General features: G+C 42.4%; 1 protein-coding gene across 1 annotated transcript; it reads right to left on the bottom strand.

Annotated features, from left to right (window-relative positions):
• Positions 1 to 2,899: 2,899 nt before the first annotated feature.
• XK (X-linked Kx blood group) lies at positions 2,900 to 20,487 on the bottom strand. Its single transcript, XM_048288894.1, has 3 exons — positions 20,205 to 20,487; positions 11,821 to 12,083; positions 2,900 to 6,879 (listed from the first exon to the last, which is right to left on the bottom strand). The coding sequence occupies exons 1-3, from the start codon at positions 20,447 to 20,449 to the stop codon at positions 6,053 to 6,055; spliced, it is 1,335 nt and encodes a 444-aa protein (XP_048144851.1). The 5' UTR covers positions 20,450 to 20,487; the 3' UTR covers positions 2,900 to 6,052.
• Between the last annotated feature and the right edge of the window lie 1,275 nt (positions 20,488 to 21,762).

Genomic DNA, 21,762 nt, shown 5'->3' with positions numbered 1-21,762 from the left:
ACATGGTCCATTGTTTTTCTTTCTTCCCATGCATAATGGAATTGTGTAAGCAAACTGCACATGACAGTGGTAACATTTCTGTTCTGACCATTAGCATGGAAGTTGCCTGTCTGTGCTTAGATGCAGAATCAGCACTAATGTGTGTACTACAATACATATAGTACGTAAAATATACATATAATTACATATTTCTATATTATATGTATTACATATATACAAAGACATATACATATAATTAAGACTGCTGCTATTAAAGTAGTCAAAAAACAAAGATAGATAATGATTTTTTTTAACAAGATGCTATGTCCTAGATCAGTATGACCTTCACAGTTTCTGCCTCACTGTACCTGGATTCCTTTCTGGGATCTGCATTATGCCTCTCCAAGAGCATCAGTGGAGAAATCTAGGCTTACTCTCAATGCAACCTGTTTGTGAGTTGCCACACACATTTCCATAGGTTTGCAGTGACTTTTTTTTTTTCATATAATATTTCTCTTTCTTCTGTTTGGTATTTTTTCTTCTTGTTGCTTAAAAAAATAAGAAGAAGGGCAGGGAAGACCACAATAAACACAATGAAAAAAAGTTTAAGAAACACCTAATTACTGTGCTTTCATAGGGCTCGCTTCCTTTCTTTGTAGCTCCAAAGTGGAAGTTACTTCTTTTAGAAAATTCACTTTCCCCTTTAATTTTTTTTTTAAATGACATCTGGATGCTTTTGAGGTACTGCACTGCCCACCATTATTAAAATATTTAAAATGGCAATGAAGAATTCATGCATTCCATGAGTTCAGCCCTTTTCATTGCCAGACATCTTTGGCTCCAAAAGAGCAGCCCTACTGAAAAATCCAGCTGAGCATTTCACTGTGCCTTGTTTCTCCATTTCTGTTTAAAATATCCTCCATGAAGTAGCAGAGAGGGAGGAGGAGTAGCCAGGACACACATTCTGAAGAATATAACTGGTGCTATGAGGGCCAGCAGCTGCAGAACTGAAGCAATCACAAACATCTCTCTTCTGTTTGCTGCTGAGTCCAGCACACAACTTACCCAGTTACAAAAACTGCAAATCCATGCATGAGCACAAGAGAATGCAATGCTGGCACCTCATCTGTAAGGTGCTGTGCTATCGTTTTTGACATTTGCTTCCCCCTCTAGAAGGCAGATGTGAATTAATCTTCACCTTGACTACCCCTGGCATTGCTCTTCATCTAAATCTGCTCCCGATCATTTTCCAGAAAGTGTCTGTGGCTGATTAAAGCTCTGTACTGACAGAGCACATTAATCAGATGAAACAAGTAGCTGATGAGAGACATTTCAGAAGTTAAAAAATGTAACATTTATCTGCTGTCATTTTGTTTGCTCTGTCAAAATAGGAACTTAAGCAATTATGAACATGAAGGCACATACCCCATTTAAGACATTAGTTCATCTAGTTCATTAAGTCAATCAGGTCTCACCTTCAGGGCCAAAAAGTTACAACTGTAATGTTACTCCAGAAGGATCTCAGTAAGCAACATCCAACTGCATCCACCCTCTGCTTAGGTGTGTTTCCCCATTAATGGTAGAATTCTGTGATTAGAAACCTTTACACACAGATGCATTCACATCTGAATTTCACATCTGAAAGGCAAAATTTTCATACCTGAATACAGACATTTATCATTTCCATAAAACTTTATTTCAGTGGCAAGAGATTTTCCTTGTAACTGCATGTAATTTAAAAAAAAAGGATAAACCTGTCCTTTTTGTCCAGGATATGAAGTTGTTCATTAAGGGCAGAGATTCAGTAAGCTTTAATATTGTCATTTTGAAGCACTTACCTTTCATTTTTAGTCTAATTTTAGGGTGGCCCCAAGACCTAACAGTTTTATTATACATTGTTTTCTTGGTCAGTAGGAAATTACATAATCCTTAATACATCTTGCTTTTCAAGTCTTCTGTCTCTGGTAAATCAAACTTACCATCTCTGCCATATTACTCTCTATTCATGTTTCTGTGATGATTCCTGAGTGACTTGAGGCACTCACCACAACTTCATTTTAAAATACAAGATTATAAGTACTATGATGTCTGGCTTGCAAATATCTGAGTTCAAAACCCCATTTTCTTTGGTATAAGCCCTTCAAATAGGTAGAAGGAGATAGAAAATGGTTCATTGTTGTAGGCTACATATTATCAGTTACTATGGGGAAAAAATAAAGGAACTACTTGTAAATTAAAAAAAAAAAAAATTAAATTTAAATTTCAGTTTACCAGTCCCAAGTATCCACCAATTCTGTGTTATAGGCAGACAGTAGTGTCAGTCACCACCAGGACTTCTAGAATCTTTTCTCAGTGCTCATGTAAGTGATGTACACACATTACAACTTGTTGCAATTTATCTATTTACCCCCATATTTTAAAAATATGCGTCTATTTTATCTATTTAAATTTAGAAACACATGTTGCAAAGTTTTGTGCATTCCTATACCTCCACAAGAATCCTGAGCATTGATTTTGCTGGATATTCCCAGGCTCAGATATAAGTACATGGTAAACCCAGATGAGTGTGAAACAAGTGTGCAGAAAAGAAGTGAAAATATTCTTTATAAGGCAACGATTTCCTCCCAATTCCCAATGTAAACCAGTAAATATTCTCATACTGACAATGAATAACCTATACTAATTTTGTTCCATACAACACTGATCTCTTAAGCTGCCCCCCTCTTACAAAATTTTCTGCTAAACAGCAATGGAAGCTTGGAGATAAAGAGCTCCTAAATCAATCACAGATTAATTCTTCTGTCAGGTCTTCTTGAAAACATTTCTGCTGCTGCATGGTGGCAGATGACAGCATGCTCTGTAACCTTTACTTTGGATTTCTTGCAAGCAGCACACTAAGAACTGATACCAACACACCTTGTGGGATAGTTTCAACATAATTTAATTTGTGTTGTTTTACAAGTATAAAAGAAAGCCCACGCGTCAGACCTTGCATACTCTTATACACACAAATAACCCTTGCTGAGCCATCTTTTGTGTGACTCAAGACTACTCAAGAATACAGTTTTCAGCAGCAGCCCTACACCCTTCCATGGAAAACTCAGGCCCTTCTAACATTCATAGAGGAGAGTAAAACCACAGGGAACTTGCAGCAAGAGATCACTCATTCATACACAGATAGACTTTGTAGCTCATACTGTCCTCTCTGTGCAGCCACTGGGTGCACTGATAACAACACCCTCCAGACTATCATCTTGAGAAAAACTGGCTCTCCCAGCTTTACAGCACACTTCCGAAAAATCAGCCAGTCCCTTAAAACCTTGATCTAATACATTACTGTCGTCTCCATGCCTCCCTCCTGCACCTTTCTACCAGCAGTGGCAGCACAGCTGGATAAACCCCTCAGAGCAGCCGCGCTGCTGGCTGGGCTCCACCACGGCCCATGGTGACACGAGGCACTGCACAGGCAACAGCCCCTCGTGCTGGTGGAGGGTTTGAACTGTGTTTGGTTATTCTGCACAACTAAGGCAAAACTATAGGACAGTAATAGAACCCATATAATTTTTTTTTTTTTTCCTCTCATAGCAGTGATTTAAATATTCAGCTCCCTATGCATGCACTTCAGGAGACTGGTATAAAAATAAGAAGTAATATGGCACACACTCTAAATATGCATATACAGTACTCTGTGAGGTTTAATGGTACTCACTGTGTATTCATTCTGGGCTCCTGGCTGTGTAACTCCCCTACATTTGACTTCACTGCAGCACCAACATTTCACTGTAGCACCAACCTGCCTGAGGTTTGTGAAGCTTTCACTGTTTCCAAATGGCACAATCACAACTGCACCACCACTTACAGTGACCAAAGTCTGCTTTAAGCTCTCTTGTTAGATATGAACTACTTCTACATATGAAGTCACTTTTAAAATTTTCCCCCAAAGACTAACATTTCAGACCCAGGTACATCTGTAGACAGGCAACCACTGTAATTCCCTGATTATTGATATTGATGAGTGTCCAGCTATAAAGACAGATACTCAGTTTTGGCTAAGAACACAAGAAAATTTGAGCCTGTGGGCTGAAGTCCACAGGTTTGGAATAAAGAGTTACATTTTCCCTTGCTCCTTAAACTCACTACTGAAAAAAAAAGAAAGTCTTTTGCATCTAGAAAAGCACACAGAAATACTATACTGTACTTTTACACACAAAGGTACAGAGAAACACAGTCGTGTCTTCAAGGAGTCACTTCACTATTCTATTCTCCTCAGAGAAATTAGAATGGAGGTGTTTGGTGTCTTCCCCAGATATGAGGTACATTCCCATGGCAAAATCAGGTCAAAAATCCCATTACCACCCACCAATAATTTAATGACATCTACATACACATACCATACACAGACACATATTAATCAAAATGAAAACATTACTCCATAATAAAACTGAAATATGAAGACATTAATTTACAGTGTAGTAAAGAAAAAAATAAAAGCAGGTTTGGTCTTTGCAGCACTGCAGGTGACATATTTCATTATAAATGACCCCAGACCTGAGTTTTGAGATGCTTCTAAAACAATTATGCTGATGTCGTCCTTATTAAGAGCTTCACATCCTGCATGATGACAGAATGGAAGCCAAGCTTTGTACACTGGGATATGCTTTGGGTCATCAATTATTTGTTTCCATGAGCAGCCATAATGTTTAACTCTCAAAAGAAATGTTAGGAAGGTGCTAAGCAAGCAAAGTGCAAAAAGCTTTCACCTAATTTGTGAAAATATATTTTTTTTTTGTATTTTCACTAAATTCTTGGGTGAAGCTAAAGCTAAAACCTTTCTCAGCAACTTGCAAAATACAGAAGCACTTTTATTTGCACTGATGTATTGCTGAGAACAAAAAGTCAATGACTTCCATTTTCTCTTTCAGACTTCAAGGCTGTGATACTCCTGAGGTAAAGAAGTCAGAGGGTTTTGAATTAATGATATTAAATCAATCATAACAAATCACAGCTCAAAAAGAAGGAATTGGTGACTTCTATCCCTGTATAAAAAGTCAGTGAGCTGCCTACTTGATGCACTGCCAAACCCCTGGCAATCAGGGTAGTGCTTATCCCTCTAACTTCAGCCATCTGAAAAGGAGATGGATAGTCAGAACTAATTGTGAAGGCATCTGGTTAACACTGAGTAACAGGTCTCCAGAGAGTGATTCATATCACCCACATTTTAAGATGGGGTGAATCACTCCCTGGAGATGTGCACTGGAGAGCACCTACATGACTGGTACACACTGTCTGCCCAGCCTCTAGATATTTACATAAAGTGAACACCACCCTGACACCAGAAGGTCACAAAGTATTAAATAAATGATAATGAAAAAAAAATGAGCTATTCCAGAACATCACAATTAATGTGTTAAATTTAATTCCCTTACTAACAAGCAGTAAACATGAAGGGTGAAACAGTGCAAAGCCAATAAGCCCTCTGTGCATCCTCAGTCGCATTTCCGTATCAGTGCTGGCTAATTGGCTGTTTCATGGCAACCCAGACTACAGTGCATTGTGCAAGTCCAATTCTTCAACCACTGAGAGAAGTATTATCTTATTACACTAATTAGAGTGTAAAATAGTCTGCATTTTGATCAAAGCAGACCACAGCTACGGTCCATACGTAGTCCAGGTCTAAGCTCTGTTTCCATGCTAGGGTGACATGCCATGGGACATCCTATCTGAAATAAAACTCATTGCCTTCTATCCTCAGAATTCCTGAGTAAGATGAGCATCAGGCCAGTTTCTGAAGGATGTCTCCAGTAATGACTTAAAATAAGCACATGACAATAAACTTACGTGCAAAAAGGCTCTGAAATAGAAATCTACAAAAAACGATTGCTCTCCATACACAAACACACACAGACACAAATACTCATATACTGTTCTCCACAAAAACAGGCTTGTCAGCCATCGTGCAGTGCTACACCTGCAAGAAAGAAATCCTATCCACAAGACACAATGTCTAAGATACACAATGTTCCCAGCAGCTGATCTGCCACCTTCCGAAGGCACCTACTTGCTTCCAGTTGTACTAGGCATTGGAAGAAACACTTTGATGAATACTCCTGTTTTGAGAATCTATTGTCTTGCTACTGCCCCTTGCTTCATCAGTATTTTCAGGAGATTTCACCATCACCTTGCCTGTCAGTAGAGTGGATTTTTGATGCTGGCAAATAAAGTAGAGGAGCTTGAAACAGGACAGCAAAGCTTCGGTAATGCTGGAGGAGAAAAGCTTTTTGCATGGGTGGCAGAACTGGTAGAACACCAACATGAAGAAGATGCCCATGCAGTAACCTATCAGGAGCTGCAGGACCAGCATTGGGGCGCAGACATACAGGTAGAAGTCTGTTCTATAAATGTACCACATCAGCAGGAGGAAGGCGTTCTCCATCAGCCGCACGATGTAGTACACAGTCATGCGGTACCAGTTCTGGGATTTGCTAATCAAGTCAGGGTCACTGAGCTCCACGTGCACTGCCGACCAGCAGAACATGTTAATGCCAGCGTACAGGAATGTGAGAAGGCACAAGACGATGGTAGTGCCCACCCTGCTCAGTTCCTTTTCTATGTTCTCAGGAAACGGGGACTTGCTAAGCCAGAAGAGAACCCATGGGTAGAAGCAGAAACCTAAGAAATTCAGCAGCACGACGAGGAAAACCCAGATCCGAAGGACTGAACCGAAAAGCACCAACACTGTGACCCGCGTGGCAATCTCAAAGCTTCTCCACAGGAATATGCAGAGGTAGGCAGCAGGTTTCACACGGACATCATAATCGTCGTACTTTATCCTGATAGCCAGGATGTTGCAGCGTAAGGCGCCATAAACAATCGACAGGAGAGAAAGGACCATAAAAATACCTACAAAGACAAAAGACAAATTAGGCCCTTCAGCTTAGCAGCAGACATTGCATCAGAGGAGTGCAGGTGCAGCCGTCTTCGCTGCACTCCTGGGGATTCCCAGGAGGGTGTAATGCCGCAGGAGCCATTCCTAGCCTACACTCGTGAGAAGAAAATTAGCTCTACCCCAGTCAAACCCAGCACATTATTCTAATCCTACCTCCTGTTTTGGTCCCTGTTTGATACTTATCCAAGTAGCCAGTAAGAAAAAGAAGGCACTTAGCAGTAATAAGCGTCTCTCCCTCCTCACCCTGCCAAGGGCTGTTCATACATATTCTGTCCTTGGTAATTTCACAGTTCAGTCATAAGAGTATCCAACTTGCTCCCAAACTCCTACAGTACTCCACAAGGCACAGGGGTGCTAATCCCTTTCCATACAGATGAAAAACTGGAAAACAGAAGCTGAAACTTTGGAGTAACTTGAGCATGCAGATAACTCACTGCTTGTGAAGTTCTATGTTAAAGCAAATCACAAAAAAGCTATATGATACAGCTCAAAATTGAAAGCCAAAGGAATTTAAACCAGCACTGTCCACATTGTCTCTGACTGTGTAGAGAGATATTTACTCACCTGCCTGCACTGTGTTTTCCTGTACAACAATTTTCTTTATACACCCATCTGCATCATGCATTTAAAAAACCACTCCTATTAAAAATGTCTTTAAATTCAGATCAACTGTCAGTATCTCCCACCTATCTAAAATCCCTGAAAGGAAGGTTTCACATTTAAATTCTGCAGAAAGTGAAGGCGGAGACCAGATGTTACCAGGCACGGCAGGAGGCCATCCCATCTTGCCATATTAAGTAGGTACAAACATACATGAACACTGGACACAGAGAATAAACAAAGTGCTAACTGCCCACAGGTATTTTAGTATTTGCATATACAATTATATAAATATTTATTCACAAGTTTTACCAACATGCTGAATAGCTGATATTGCATCAGATAAAATAATCGGAGTTGGGAATTCTTAATGATGTCAATTACATTTGCAATGCTTAGCAACCAGTGTTTTCTGCGGCCTTCAATTAGTTTGTGTGCCAATATCCTACAAATAAACTGGATTCCCTGTTTTGCTATAGCTATATGGCCAAAATTATCAGGGTTTGGGCTTTTTTCCTAATTAAAATCATTAATTTCTAAGCAATCCTTTGGGAGAAACAAGTGTATTTTAAGATCTCTAACACTTTTCTAAGAGAATTTTCTGTATCACTTCAGCTAATCTCTCTTCCATTCTGATCCACAAACACCTCTGAATTACTTTGGAAAATAATCAAGTCTTTATATCTAATTTTCCAAGGCACTCAGTAAGGTGAAAAGCATTTACCATTTTACATGGTAATTTTGTACATGCCAGTTTGGTGGTGCATATATTCTCTGAAAATGTTTATGTTCAAATTGTTAGTAGATGTTTTTAAACATCTTTCTTACAGCACTGTATTTAAGCTGAGAATTTTTAAATGTTATATCTTGGAAAAACATTGGCTGAAAGCAGAAGAGCAGGTGAATTCAGTAAAGAATATTGCTTGATGTCCTCTGGTTTCTTACAAAATCTTTCCTGTAGTTTTGAGCTGTGAAAGAACATAACTTCCAGCAGATAATGAAGCAAAAGAATATTCTCAGAGTTAAAGGAACATTAAGACCTACCCACCAGGGACTGAGTACTGCTGTCCTGGAACTCTGCTTGCTTTCTGCTTTGACAAGCTGAAACATTGATCTTATTCCCCAATTTCACTTTAGGGAATCTATATTAATCTCAAAACTATCATACAAACTCATGCCTTCAAAAGAGGCATTTCTCCATTGATAGAAAATAGCTCATGCTGACTCCATTAGTCTAACAGACTAATCCAGTCCTGCTCCTTTCCTAAAAGCTCATTACTGTCACCAAACCTTCAGTTCAAACATCACTTTTAATTCTGTGAAAAAGACAGTTTGAAGCAACCACAAAGGGAAATGTGGGAGGGTGACACTGTTGCTTTTACTCATCCTGAGCAGGCAAAGAAATGTAAATTTAAAAGGCAAAGTGTCTTCCCCTGGAACAGGTTCAAATCCTCCTACAGTCCTTATAAAGGTGGCATTTCTCTTCCTTCCTCCTCCAAAAAGGCTGTATTTTTCTTACAAATTGGAGGTGGACACTCACAGAATCATCCAGGGAAGCACTGTTTTGCTTTGTTTTTTTTAATTACATCTGAAGTCCTTTCAAGACCTGATCCTTCCCACTTCAGAAATTGCTAAGACAGTGAATTCTGCTCTAGATGAGCTACCTCACAAATACCACTGAAATGTATTATAGATACTATAGTTATATGTATACAAAATAGAACTAGGAATCAGATTAGGCTAATACGTGTGGGTTTCCAATGTTGTATTACATCCAACATTTTTACACTTTTCATGATAAACAGTCACCAAAGCTTTATGTCACTCATCACTAACCTCGAGAGTTGGTCCTGCTTTTGCAGCTTTCTGGTTATCTTGGTCTTACATTCTCAGCAGACTGTGAAATGACAGTTTTGAAGAATGCCAGACACTGGCAAGACCTCAATAATGCAGAAGAAAACATCCAGAGAAATTAATGAATGCCATGAAATACACGAGAAATACACAGCATGGCTCCGGCTGACAAAAGGCTAGGCAAGGATGCACGCTCTTTTCAGAAATGTTCAAGCCAATACTGGAAGCAGTAAGAAGTTTCAAACAGATTTGAAAAGGACAAGCCATACCCCCAGCATGGTGGTAAACAGCTTTTGATTCTCAGGTGATACAGACCTCATTACCTCTGATCAAACCTCATAGCCCCTGAACAAGCAGAATTTACACAGAATGATGGGCTATGTAGGAATCCAGAAAAATAACAGACTGATGAGGAGACAAGACAAAATATGTGGAAGTCAAAATACAAAGTGATAATTATAACAGATGCAAATGGAAGAAAGCCTGAAGTTTTGAGGACCAGTGTCAAAGAACAGGAAAGCTGAAGACATCTGAAGTATGGAATAAGAACTGGACTGGCTGGATAAAGAGACTGTAGAAAGTTTCAGTATTTCAATAGCTAAGATACACACAACAAGAATAAGATTAGGACTCTTGTTTTTCTGATGAATGAGCTCTAACAGACATTGACACTGTTCCTACCACTTTTTTTTCTTTGCATTTCTGTCTTTTAGAATTACATCTGCATGGAGATGCTCCTGGGAAGCATGAGATAACTGCTGCATTTGCAAGTGGGTTCACCAGACTCTCTGGTGAGCCAGTTTATCTCTGTTCATTTCACCCAGGGAAGGTCACTTACCAGTTTGTGATTACAACTTATCTCAGCAGTGACTGAAAAAGCTAGAAGCAATAGAGCATTACAAATGATTATTAAATATGTGATTCTCTCACCATCTGGAACACAGGACTTCTCCTTGGCAATCATGACCAGTAAAGTCAAAACAAGTAATAAAAGAAATACAATACAAAAGGGATCTTTCTCAAGTAAATGCCATCTACAGCAAAGTGACTGGAGATTTTGCTATTTGCACCGTTCAGCAAAGAATTCAATTGCTTTGTGCTCATCCCACATTACAAATGCTACTGTTATTTGAAGAATCTACCTTAGTTATGAAGAACTCAGGAACTTAGGAGAAATGTCTTCCGAGAAGCTACTGCTATGATGTTCTGATTTTGGCTGGGGTAGAGTTAATTTTCTTTCTAATAGCTGATACAGTGCTGAGTTTGGATTCAGTGTGGGAATAATGTTGCTCAGCAGTGCTTACTCTAAATCAAGGACTTTTCAGTTTCCCATGCTCTGCCAGTGAAGAAGTATACAAGAAGCTGTGAGAAGCACAGCCAAAATAGCTGATCCAAACTATCCAGAGGGATATTCCCTACCACAGAACATCATGCTCAGTGTATGAACTGTGGGGAGTTGTGTGGGAGGGGCCAATCGGTGCTGGGGGGATGGCTTGTGCATCACTTGTCTTTCTTGGGCTTTATTCTTCTCCCTCTCTCTCCCTCTGCCTCTCTCACCCCTCTCCATCCCCTTCATTACTACTACTACTATTATTATTATATTTTACTTTATTTCAATTATTAACTTGTCACCTTAGCCTCAGCCTCCCTAGCTGTGAAGCTGGTAAAGATCCCTGGCCTCTCAGGGCCTTAGAGATACAACAAGAGCTATTTTGTATTTCCGTGGAAATGCACCTTCAAGTTCACCCAGATGCCAGTCCTTTCTTACACTGAAAAGCTGTTTGTCCCGTGACCAGCTGGAGACAGTTCTTCATTTAGCAGCAAGCCAGCAAATCAAGAGCGCATCATGGAGCAAGATGCAGAGTCCCACAGTAAGAGACATGTGTCCTGGTAAGTCCATGTGGTGCAGCACTGCTTGGTGAAGGCTTAACAGCTTGGGTCCAGAGATGAGATGGTTACAGTTCCATAGCAGCTTATGGAGTCCTGCCTTTTGATTCCAAAATCAGAGTCTGGCACAAGTGAAGATAGTTCATGTCCTCAGTCCGTATTTAAAACTGCATTCCTGAACGTACACCTTCCCTAAGGCAGCATGATAAAACATGCTCTGCAGTGTACCCCAAGGAATTTTCCAGAAAGTTTTGCTCAAAAACCAAAATGGAACAGAGGTAATTTTTTACTTCTTCATGAAGACAGTTTGGTCCCTCCAGCTGCCTCCCTCTCATGCCATAATGGTCACTTGATCAAATCCGTGTTTTTATAGCAACGCAAGTATCCTACAGAAGGTGTCATAGTCTAAAACATCATATAAACTTGAAAACAGCATCACCATCTGTCATGGAGATGAAACCCATTGCAAAATGCTTGGTTGTTCTCCGGGGCAGACACACTTGACTGCCCTCCCACCCAAATACCCAAAAGGTCATAACAACAGCTCTACCTACTTCTGGCAACCGTGACCTCCTGCTGAAGGACACAGATGTAGAGTTGGAGCGTGAGCTGGGGTGCTGAGCCGAGGAACGCCTGGATCACGGAGGCCCTGCTGAACGCAGACCTGTGTGTGCACAGCTTGCCTTCAGCCTGTCCCACTTCCTTCTCAATTTCTTCTGAGTACCCATCCTTGGGTATCTGCCTCTTCTTTGTGATGCTGACATAGGGCTCCTCAACTCTGCCAGCATGGAAGTAAATATAAAAGGCCTCCACACACCTACAAGCAAACAAGTAAATAGAATGACAGGGCAAAATGAAAGAATGAAAGGTCTCCCCACTTCCTGGTATTTTAAGCAAACACATACTAAGTCCTAAGCCATTTGTTCATAGAGCAAAGCCTGTAGGTTTTCTCCTCCTGGTAAACTTGGAATACGACAGATTGCACTCCTTAAAACGTGAACTACATGTTACTAGAGGGCAAGAACCTGACAGTGCCCTTTGGGCTGCTTGTGGTACTCAGACTTGGGCAGAGGTTTAGTTGTGAGCTGCTCTTGCTCTCTGGTGTCCCATTAATGCCCTTAAACTGCTCATCTACTACTAGGCTGCCAAATCCAGGACCCAAGTTGGAAGTGTATTTCTTCAGATTCTCATGTCTTTTCCTCTTGTTATCCATACATCTGTGACATGTTAATGGGACATGGCAATAAACCCACTTTTCATACCTTTGCGTTAAAATATCTGACGAGAGAAGCTCAGGGTACAAGCACATGCACACACCTCAAAACTTTACCAAGCAATGGTTCAAAACACCAGTAACATGCCAGAGCAGTGAAAAGGAGCAGTTTTGAGCCTCACAAACCTTGAAATAAACATTTTTTTAAAAAAGACACAAGAATAGGAGCTTTAGTTCTTAAGTTGCTTATGTTTATTGCGCTGTCAAAGAAATATTACATATAATCTTGCAAAAAGATTCTAAGTAAGAAGATGCAGTGTTTCCAGTTGCTGCAGCTCTTCTTACTTTAAACACAGTGGGAGCCAAACCCTCTTGTTTATGCAGGTCTAACTTACGGCTGACTGGCTTCCAAGGAACAAACTGGTACCAGCACATACAGTTCTGTTAATAAATTACATATTGTTGTACTATTTGCTGCCTTTATCCATGCACAGAGACTAATCCTTACATTTGGGAGGGAGTAGAAAAGGCTGTCTGCAGAAAACGCTGTAGCAACAAGGACAACCTGGCTCCTGGAGTATTAAAGAACATAACAGCCCCAGACAGATATCTGCAAGGAAAGAACAGCTTCTGCAACTTCCTTACAATGACTGTTTTTCAATTGTCAAAAACTTTAGAAACCTAAGCACTACTTGAGTATGAAGGTGTCAAGGGCAGGCTTGGGCATCAAGCAGGACCCAAAACACACAGGGAAATAGTCACCCTTGTCCGGGAAGTAATAACAAGCAAGGAACAACAGAGGTACAGGTGAAATCACAAGATGAGGGGGAAGTGAGATGAAAGAAAAAAAATACTTCTGTTTATTTTCATAAACTTCACTTAATTTTTTCCTCTAACTGGACCCCTAGCAAGTTTCAACTGCTCTAGATGAAGAGTAATTTTGGGATTGTATAGTACTATTCTTGATTCATTAGGCTTCAGACATCGTTATCACTAAAGCTATTCAACATTCCTGCTGCTCTGGAGGCTCCATTCACAGAGGTGACTTTCTGTCTTCCCCTCATTAATCTTTTCACTCCCTGTCAATCTTGTTCCACATGAAAGAATCCATACAGCCAAAAATAAAGTGTGAAAAATTAATAAAGCACTGTGGCTTTATGAAGTCAGCAGAGATTCTGAAACCAACACATTGATTTTATTCCAAAAGAAAGATCCTAGATTATTTTTGTCTCTCTTAGTATTCACAGCCATGTATTCACCCTGTGCTGAGGGCAAGCCTGAGTATATTATGGAAAATTGGATCTCAGCATCAGGCTCTGAACTCTTGCAGTGCGTGATTAGAAGCAGATATAGTCTAGGGACCCATCTAAAAAATATGCAGTGATCCTATAAAAGAGATCAGATTTATGAGACTACTGACAATAGCAAACATTATAATTAACCAAAATCTGAGTTTTGGAGTAAGCATTTGATTTTTATTTATTAGTGGGGTATTAAGTAGCAGAATATTGTTTGTGATGGGGATTTTTTTGTCCATATAGAAAAACAAACATAATGTGAAATGGTCTGATGAGCAAACCTTAGAGCCAAATGGGGCTTTTACCAGTACAACAGAGTCATAAAAATGTTATGTGCAAGCACTCAGATTACATTGATAATGATGCCCATTTATTCCCAGGCCCTGCCAGCCCCATGCAAGAGTGTTTCTAGAGGTGAAGCCTTCTGGGACAAATACACACTCAAGATTCTAGCTGGTGCCACTGCCCAAGAAACTGCTTCAAATAGGAGCAGGCTGGCAGCTGACACATGAGAAAGAACAAGTACCAATCTAAAAGTTTAAGGAATAGAGTGTAGGAGGGGCGCAGGCACTCAAAGGACTATCCAGGTGAGAAGGGTCTAGAACTGTGATGAAGAATCAATTCAGATCATGTACCTGTGCCAGATTATGACTTTGCCTATGAAGTACATGCTGAGAGGTTGGGCATCTTGTCTTTAAATGAACTACCTGGCTTGTTCTTTTTTTAGCATGAAACACAACAAAGAGACAACGCAAGAAGGGGATTGCTTCATGCAGCTTTCCCCCACAGTTACAAGCTCCTGCAGCATGGTGAATTCCACAGAAGCCCTGTTGCTCGTTGCTGTTCTGCTCCAGAGGGACAGGAGTGAGAGATCCCAACTTCTGCACAATCCATCTCCTGCAATGCAGTGATGTTTAGGGCCCTTTCAAGAGCCCTTACATGGTGCCAAGAGCAGAAGGCAAGCAGCTGGCTGTCTCCTCTGCATGTAAGGCATTGACAACCACAGTACAGCCGCTGAAGGAACTAAAATTGCTCCAAGGAAAAAAAGTCAGATCTACTGTCTACAGTGAAATTTGAGAGGTAAGAAAAGGATGGCGCTACTTTCTCTCCTGCTGCCATATCTTGGCAGAAAGAAGAGCCATACTTTTCAGGGATCCTGATGGTGCCCACAAGGAGTGATTCAGCCGCAACACATTTGTCTTCTACACAGTAAGTAGGAGGAATAATCCTACCCTTATATGCTTGCTGAGAGTGAGCACCTCATTCCCTCTTTTAATCACAGATGTGTGGGATTTGAACATAGGCAAAATAATGGTAGTGTGAAGAGAGAGAAAGCAATGAAAACAGGGAACTTTCCACAGCCAACCAGCACTCCAAGAGCAAATGGCTATTTGAGACCTATCCACACATGCCATCTGCAAATGTACAAGCAGATTTCTCTAATTACTTAATTTTTACTAATTCCTTCTCTTTAAAGAAGTGTACAAAAGACTTATCAGTCCTGCAGATTTACTCACCTGCACCAGGAAAAGATCTGTTCCTCACTCATTGTTCTACCTTTTACCTGCACTGACTTTCTGTTCATCTCACCATGGACACCTAACATACCTGCTCAAGAATAAAGGAAAGAAAATACCCTGAAGAGAGTCTAGACATATTCTTCCCATCTGGAAAAGAGGGAGGTGTATAAACAGTTGTAAAGTGTAGAGCTATCAGGATCTCCTACTGTGACGTCTGCTGATGAAGTCCTACAAGGAAGGGAAGTTTTCAGACCTGTTCTATTTTAACTATTAAGCAGGTCACTAGGAAAGACAGACTCCCCCTGAGAGACAAGGCTTCTGCACAGTGTCACTGAAGCAGTATCTGCACCATTAGAGCTTATTAGATTTCAAACTGCAGAATTAGATGCCCAAAACATGAATGACTGTAAAAAAAATTGGGGTTTTTGTTTTTTCTTTTTTTACTTCCTTCAGCTCACAGTATCAAACTTTGGCCATAACAGCAGCTCCTCCGGCAATTTGGTGCAAGCTTCCTCCTGCATCTGCTGTGCTGCTGTCTACATGGTACATAGAGACATGTAATTGTTTCCTCTTATGCCTTGAGAAACAAAGCCTGATTCCATAAAAAAAAAAAAAAAAGTCTATTGTTTATATCCTTGTCCTTTTATAACCTGAGGAAAACAGTCATTAGTGTTCTATATAGGGGGCCTGTTATATTTGCTTGAGATGATTTTTGCAAGTGTTTGTCCTACTGCTGACCCAGCCCTCCCCTGATTGCATCTCCTCACACAGAACGGGGCTCACACTGCACTAACAGAGCACCAGGGAACACAGTTCCAAAGACACGTGCAGTCACTCAAGCTTCGCTCTCCATGAAGGTGATACCAGAAGGAAGCACTGCCAGGTTCACACCAGTCCCTTTTGATGATGCCGCTTCAGTACAGCCTTCGGTAAATCAGGTGGGAGGGAACCCCCGCATCCAGCAGACTCACGGTCCAGCACCACCAACATCCCCAGTGTGTGACTGTAAGCCCCAACTGGCCAAGTCAAATGTGTTGGAAATCTGCACTTCAGCTCCTGATCTACTCGTTACTTGCAGAACTAAAAATGGCAAGCAAGTTAACAGGGGGTCCTCTAGTGCCTTTCATGAAGGGTAAGGAGAAAAGGAGGCTCAGGGGGAACCTTATCTCTCTCTACAATTCCCAAGGAGGTTGTAGTGAGGTGGGTTAGTCTCTTCTCCCAAGATAACAAGAGACAGGACAAGAAGAAATGGCCTCAAGTTGGTCCAGGGGAAGTTCAGGTGGATATTAGTAAACATTTTTTCACTGAAAGGGCAGTCAGGCATCAGAATAAGCTGCCCAAGGAAGTGGTGTAATCACCATGCCTAGAAACGTTCAAAAGGCATGTGGATGTGGCATTCATGGACATGGTTTAGTGGTGAACACGGTGGTGCTGGGTTATCAGCTGAACTCAATTATCTTAGAGGCCTTTTCCAACATAAACAATTCCCTGATTCTCTGAGGGGTCATTTACACTTGGAAGAAATCCTTATGTGTAGAGCAGTACACCAGCAAAACTACATCCAGTAGTAGTTATTATGTGTTGGAATTGTAGCAGCACCTAAAATCTCAGGATGACCTTGGCGTTACAAGTGCCATCCAAATGAAGGGAACAAAGAGAAAGACCCTATCAGAGGAGCAGCCTGAGCCAGAAAGCTCATCATGACCTTCCTTAGAGAAAAGACAAATGTAATAAAACTCTCATTGACACTGGCTACTGTTTTAAGTAATTTTTTCTGTTATAATTTACTTAATGTGGTAAAATAATCTCCTTTTATAAAAATAAAAAACAAAAAACAACCAAACCAACACCAAACCTATCCAAATACATCTTCTAAGCATTCAGACAAATTAGTGCACTTGTAAGGAGTGGCACTGACCTGAAATGCTGCAGGAATCCCCCATGATGCCTAGAAACCTGCAGTCACTTGGTTCCAGCCAAGTCTCTGCAGAGCCTCTGGCATGCCTGTATCCTGAGGATCACAGCCAGGCCACTAAGGGAGATAGGAATTTTGCTCTACAAATTGCCTCAAATTTATAGAGAAACTCCCAGGGAGTGGGAGAAGAAGTTAAAAAAGGGTACATTAACAGTACACCAAAAGTTCTCTCTAGGAAGAGGGATGCTACCTAATTTTAGTCCTTCCAGTGGCAGCAGCAGGACAGCGAGTGCCTCCCGAACAGGTGGAGTGTGGGTGTTTGGGAAGGTGGTGGCATGCAAGAAGTTCTATGAGAGAAAGTACTTTTTACCCATCACTCAGATGATTCAAAATAGGCTGAATCATTTGGCATGCAAGGCTAAATACCCTCCTTCCCTGCCAAGATATTTCCAAACCATTCCCCAAAATTTAAAGTTGTGGGTTTTGGTTTTTTTAAGGCAAAAAGGAAAGGGAAAAAAAAAATCTAGATTTAAGATGATGAGGAAAATCTCACACAACATACATGGGCTGTTGGTAAAGCAGTGCACTGATCTCTGAGTATTTGAGTCTGAACAGAAAAATCCTAACTATCCTACATCTTACCAAACCAAATAGAGATAGTTAAAAAGTTGGTGTTAAGTTTATTTTAAAGCCAGCCAAAGCTGCCAGCTCTGTTGCAGAATGTCATCACACACAGCCTGAAGGTTCTTAAACGTTTCATTCCCATGCCACAAGCAGAGAGAGCCTGGGGGGGCTCTACTGTCTGTGTCCTATTTGACCTAATTTGACCCAGCCCTCCCTAAACAGCCCTGGGCTGCGCCAGTGAGACACAAGAGTCCCAGCAGGGAGGATGGAGTCAGGCTTCACACAACGGAGGCAGATGACTAAGAGCAGCAAGATTCTCTGGAGCAAAAGTTTGCCTACAAGGATGGAGTAAAATGCCTCCAAGGGCAATGGTCCTTTTCAGCTTACAAAAGTTAAAACCACAGTGCAGTGATGATACAACCAAAAAATACTTTGCCTTCTAGCTATCACCTCAGCCTTGTGTGTATGCCAGTCCACACAGGGTAGAAAGCCTCCTTGCAAAGCAGGGAAAGGGAAGGTATTTTGTGTGCTGAGAACAGGACAATATTTACAGCACACAGCTATATCTGACAGGAAGCAATCAGTTTCCTCTTCTGACAGATACAGCAAGCTTTAGTTGCAGGAAGACAAGGAAGGAAAAATCCCCCAAACCCCAAAATCCTGTCTCAGACCCCAAAAGTCTGTCTCAGATCACTTTGCCTTCCCACACTTCTGTGCTGTATCCTACAAAGTGGCACATTTCCCTAAAAGTAAAGAGAGGTTGTTTTCTATTAAACTTTTAATTTGTAGAGTCTTTCCAGCCTTTAGCAGAAAATAAGTTTTTCAGGTAGCATGAATGTACTACCCTTTTTTAATTAGTAATTATAATTCCAGTTATCCCGGGTTTAGAGAGAGGTCAACATACATCACTTTGTCATGCCTAAATGATGCCATGGGGACTATGGCACAAGTATGCTGCAGCACATCCAGAACATCCTTAAACCTTCTGGAAATGCTAAGTTTGTAAATCTTTGAGAAAGGAAGAAGTGCAGACTTGGCAACACACTAGAGGAAAGGAGAGGGCTTCCATATGCTCACTAGTTTTACAGCAGTGATTGCAGCTGGGAGTTCACCAAGAGAGCAGGAACTGCATTCTGCACAAGATAAGATTTGTGTTGCAAACACAAAACTTGATGTTGAGAAAGAAACAGAAAGTCAAGTCATGCTTGGTGCTCAAGGTCAAAATATAAATATATGTTTCTTTCATATAATTAAAAAGAAAATCCTTCAATTTCTTCTTGTTGTTCAAATCCTTTTTCTGTTTCTTAACATATTCTAGCTTGACATTATTCTTTCCTTGTCTGACCTCAAGAAATTAATTTCAAATTACAAAAGTCATGTATTAATTTTTGATCGTTTCTTTCTCTTTGGTTCCTCTCTTATTTTCCAAGAATGTGGAATCATTTTGTTCTTAGCTTGTAGAAAATCAGAGCTCTTTAAGAACTGTTAAGTCATAACTTAAACATCTTTAAAATATTAACAAAGCAAACAAAAAATCCATTCATAGTTATAGAAGAAGTCAATGGTTTTGAAGTGTAAGATATTTTGTAACATCCAGACTGTTCACCTTTCTTAGTGTGAACAAATCTTTCTTTTACACACTATCTAGGAATTTCAGAAAGTTGGTGACACTTCTCCTAGCCTCTGCTACAGACACACTGCATTTAATTCCCTTTCTTTTTAAAGAGAAGATTTGAAAAGAAATTTAAAATTAATGTCCTCCCCAGGAAACATTTTGTCTTGGAGTTGAACACTGCTGTTACTTTTCATCGAAACATTTTGAATTTTTTTTTCCTGGCAGTATTTTCAGTGAAACATTGAACTGGAGTAGAAAAAATCTCCAAAGCAATTTTGGGCAGGAAGCTCACGTTTGGAGAGAAGAGACAGACTAGAGCACCACTGATGTTCCAAGATGCACGGATGGGATGGGTACTATCGTTATTCTAAACTCGCAACCGAGTGAAGAATCTCCCGTTCTCTCCTGGAAGTGCTCTGAGAGCAAAGCGCTGTAGATGAGGCGGCAGCGAACAGACACAGCCATCTGCAAGAAGCCACAGCGATGGAAACCCAGAGCAGAGCGGGACGCGGAGGGGGCTCTCCCGACTCCCCGCGGCCCGGCAGGGCTGAGCCCCCTTTCCCCGGGGGTCAGCCCGCAGGTTTCTGCCCGCGGCATTCCCAAAGGATGCTGTTCCTCCCGCAGCTGCGGCAGGACGAGCTCGCGGCTCCCGGCGGCGCAGAGCGGGAGCGGCCCCGCCCGCATCGCCCAAAGGCCGGGGGGCTCCGGGCGCCCCCGGGCTCGGCCCGCTGAGGGCGGCACGGACTCACCGACCTGACGAGCGGCCCGAGCTGCAGCAGGTGCAGCAGCAGCACCAGCGGGCGGTCGCGGCTCACGTCGCGGTGGATGAAGACCAGGCTGAGCTGCACCAGCGCGCAGGGCAGGAGGGCGAAGAGCAGCGTGAGCCCCTGCCACATGCGGTCCCCCGCCGCGCGGTACCCCGCGCTCAGGCACAGCGCGGCCGCCGTCTCGGACACGAAGAGGACGAGGGAGACGAGGACGGAGCCCGGGAATTTCATCGCAGCGGCCGCCCCAGCCCGGCCCGCCCAGTCGCCGCTGAGGCGCGATAGGGCCCAGTGCCCGCCAGAGGGAGCGCCGCTCTCGCCGCCGGCCGCGGCCTCTGCAGGCTGGGGCCGGATCCCGGCCGGAGGTCGATCCTGGCCGGGCTTGGATCCCGGCTGGGGCTCGACCCTGGCTGGGGCTCGATCCTGGCCGGGCTTGGATCCTGGCTGGGGCTGGATCCTGGCCGGGGCTCGACCCTGGCTGGGCTGTAAGCGGAGGAAGGTTCCCCGGCGGTGCGCGGCGGGCTCCCCCTCACCGTGTCTCCTCCGGCCCTAAGATACAGAACTGCACTGAGAGGGGTTGGTGGGAAGGGGCGAGCGGGTGCCCCTCAGGACACTTCGTCAGGCTGGGGAGATCACACAATCACAGGATCGCTTAGGTTGGAAAAGACGACCACACCGTGCCACTGAGTGTCACGTCCACACTTTCCTTAAACACCTCCAGGGACAGTGACTCCACCACCTCACTAGGCAGCCCGTTCCTATGTGTAATCATCCCTTCCGTGAAGAAATTCTTCCTAATGTCCAACATAAACATCCCCTGGTGCAGCTTAAGACCATGTCCTCTAGTTCTATCACTGGTTTCCTGGGAGAAGAGACCAACCCCCACCTGGTTACACCCTCCTGTCAGGGACTTGTGGAGAGTGATAAAATAGAGATCCCGAAAGGAAGAGGCAAGGGCAAAGTCCTGCACCAGGAAGAAAATAACCCTGTGCAACAATAAAGGCTGAGAGACAGATGATTTAATAAAGAAATAAGTAAAACAAATAAATCCCACAACTAAACCAACCAAACAAAAGGCAGAAAAAGAGTTGTGAGAGCTGTGGAGCCTCCTCTGACGCACCCAGCTCAGACCCCCTGAGCAGGGCAGTGAGCAGTGTCAGAGGTGCCCTTTTAGCACTTTGCCAGGTGGATCTCTCTTGCTTGCCAGACCTTTTCCTTCAATGGTTCCTTGGGCCACAGACCTGTAAGCCCTGCTGTGACACCGGCTGTTGACCTGCAGCATTTGCCCACTGCCCCTGAGCCTTTCCCCTTCACCAGCAGGATTCTTTGTCTCTTGTGCCACCAGAGCTCTAGTGTCCTTCTGGAAATGCATACTGTCACCCCGGCAGTGCCACTGATGCCCGCATGGATGAGCAGCACAAGGTGACAACCTGAGGAAAAGATAAACCTTTTTAGTCTCTCCGTGAGATCCTGAACCTGAGCACCTGGCAAGAAACAAAACTGAGGTACCAAGCCAGGTTGGCAGATGGTGCCTCTGTCCTGCACAG

The sequence above is a fragment of the Corvus hawaiiensis genome, chromosome 2 (genome assembly GCF_020740725.1).
Source record: "Corvus hawaiiensis isolate bCorHaw1 chromosome 2, bCorHaw1.pri.cur, whole genome shotgun sequence".
NCBI classification, from domain to species: Eukaryota; Metazoa; Chordata; class Aves; order Passeriformes; family Corvidae; genus Corvus; species Corvus hawaiiensis.
Note: the sequence above shows the minus strand (reverse complement) of the source record. Positions and strands in the feature narration are given on the sequence as shown.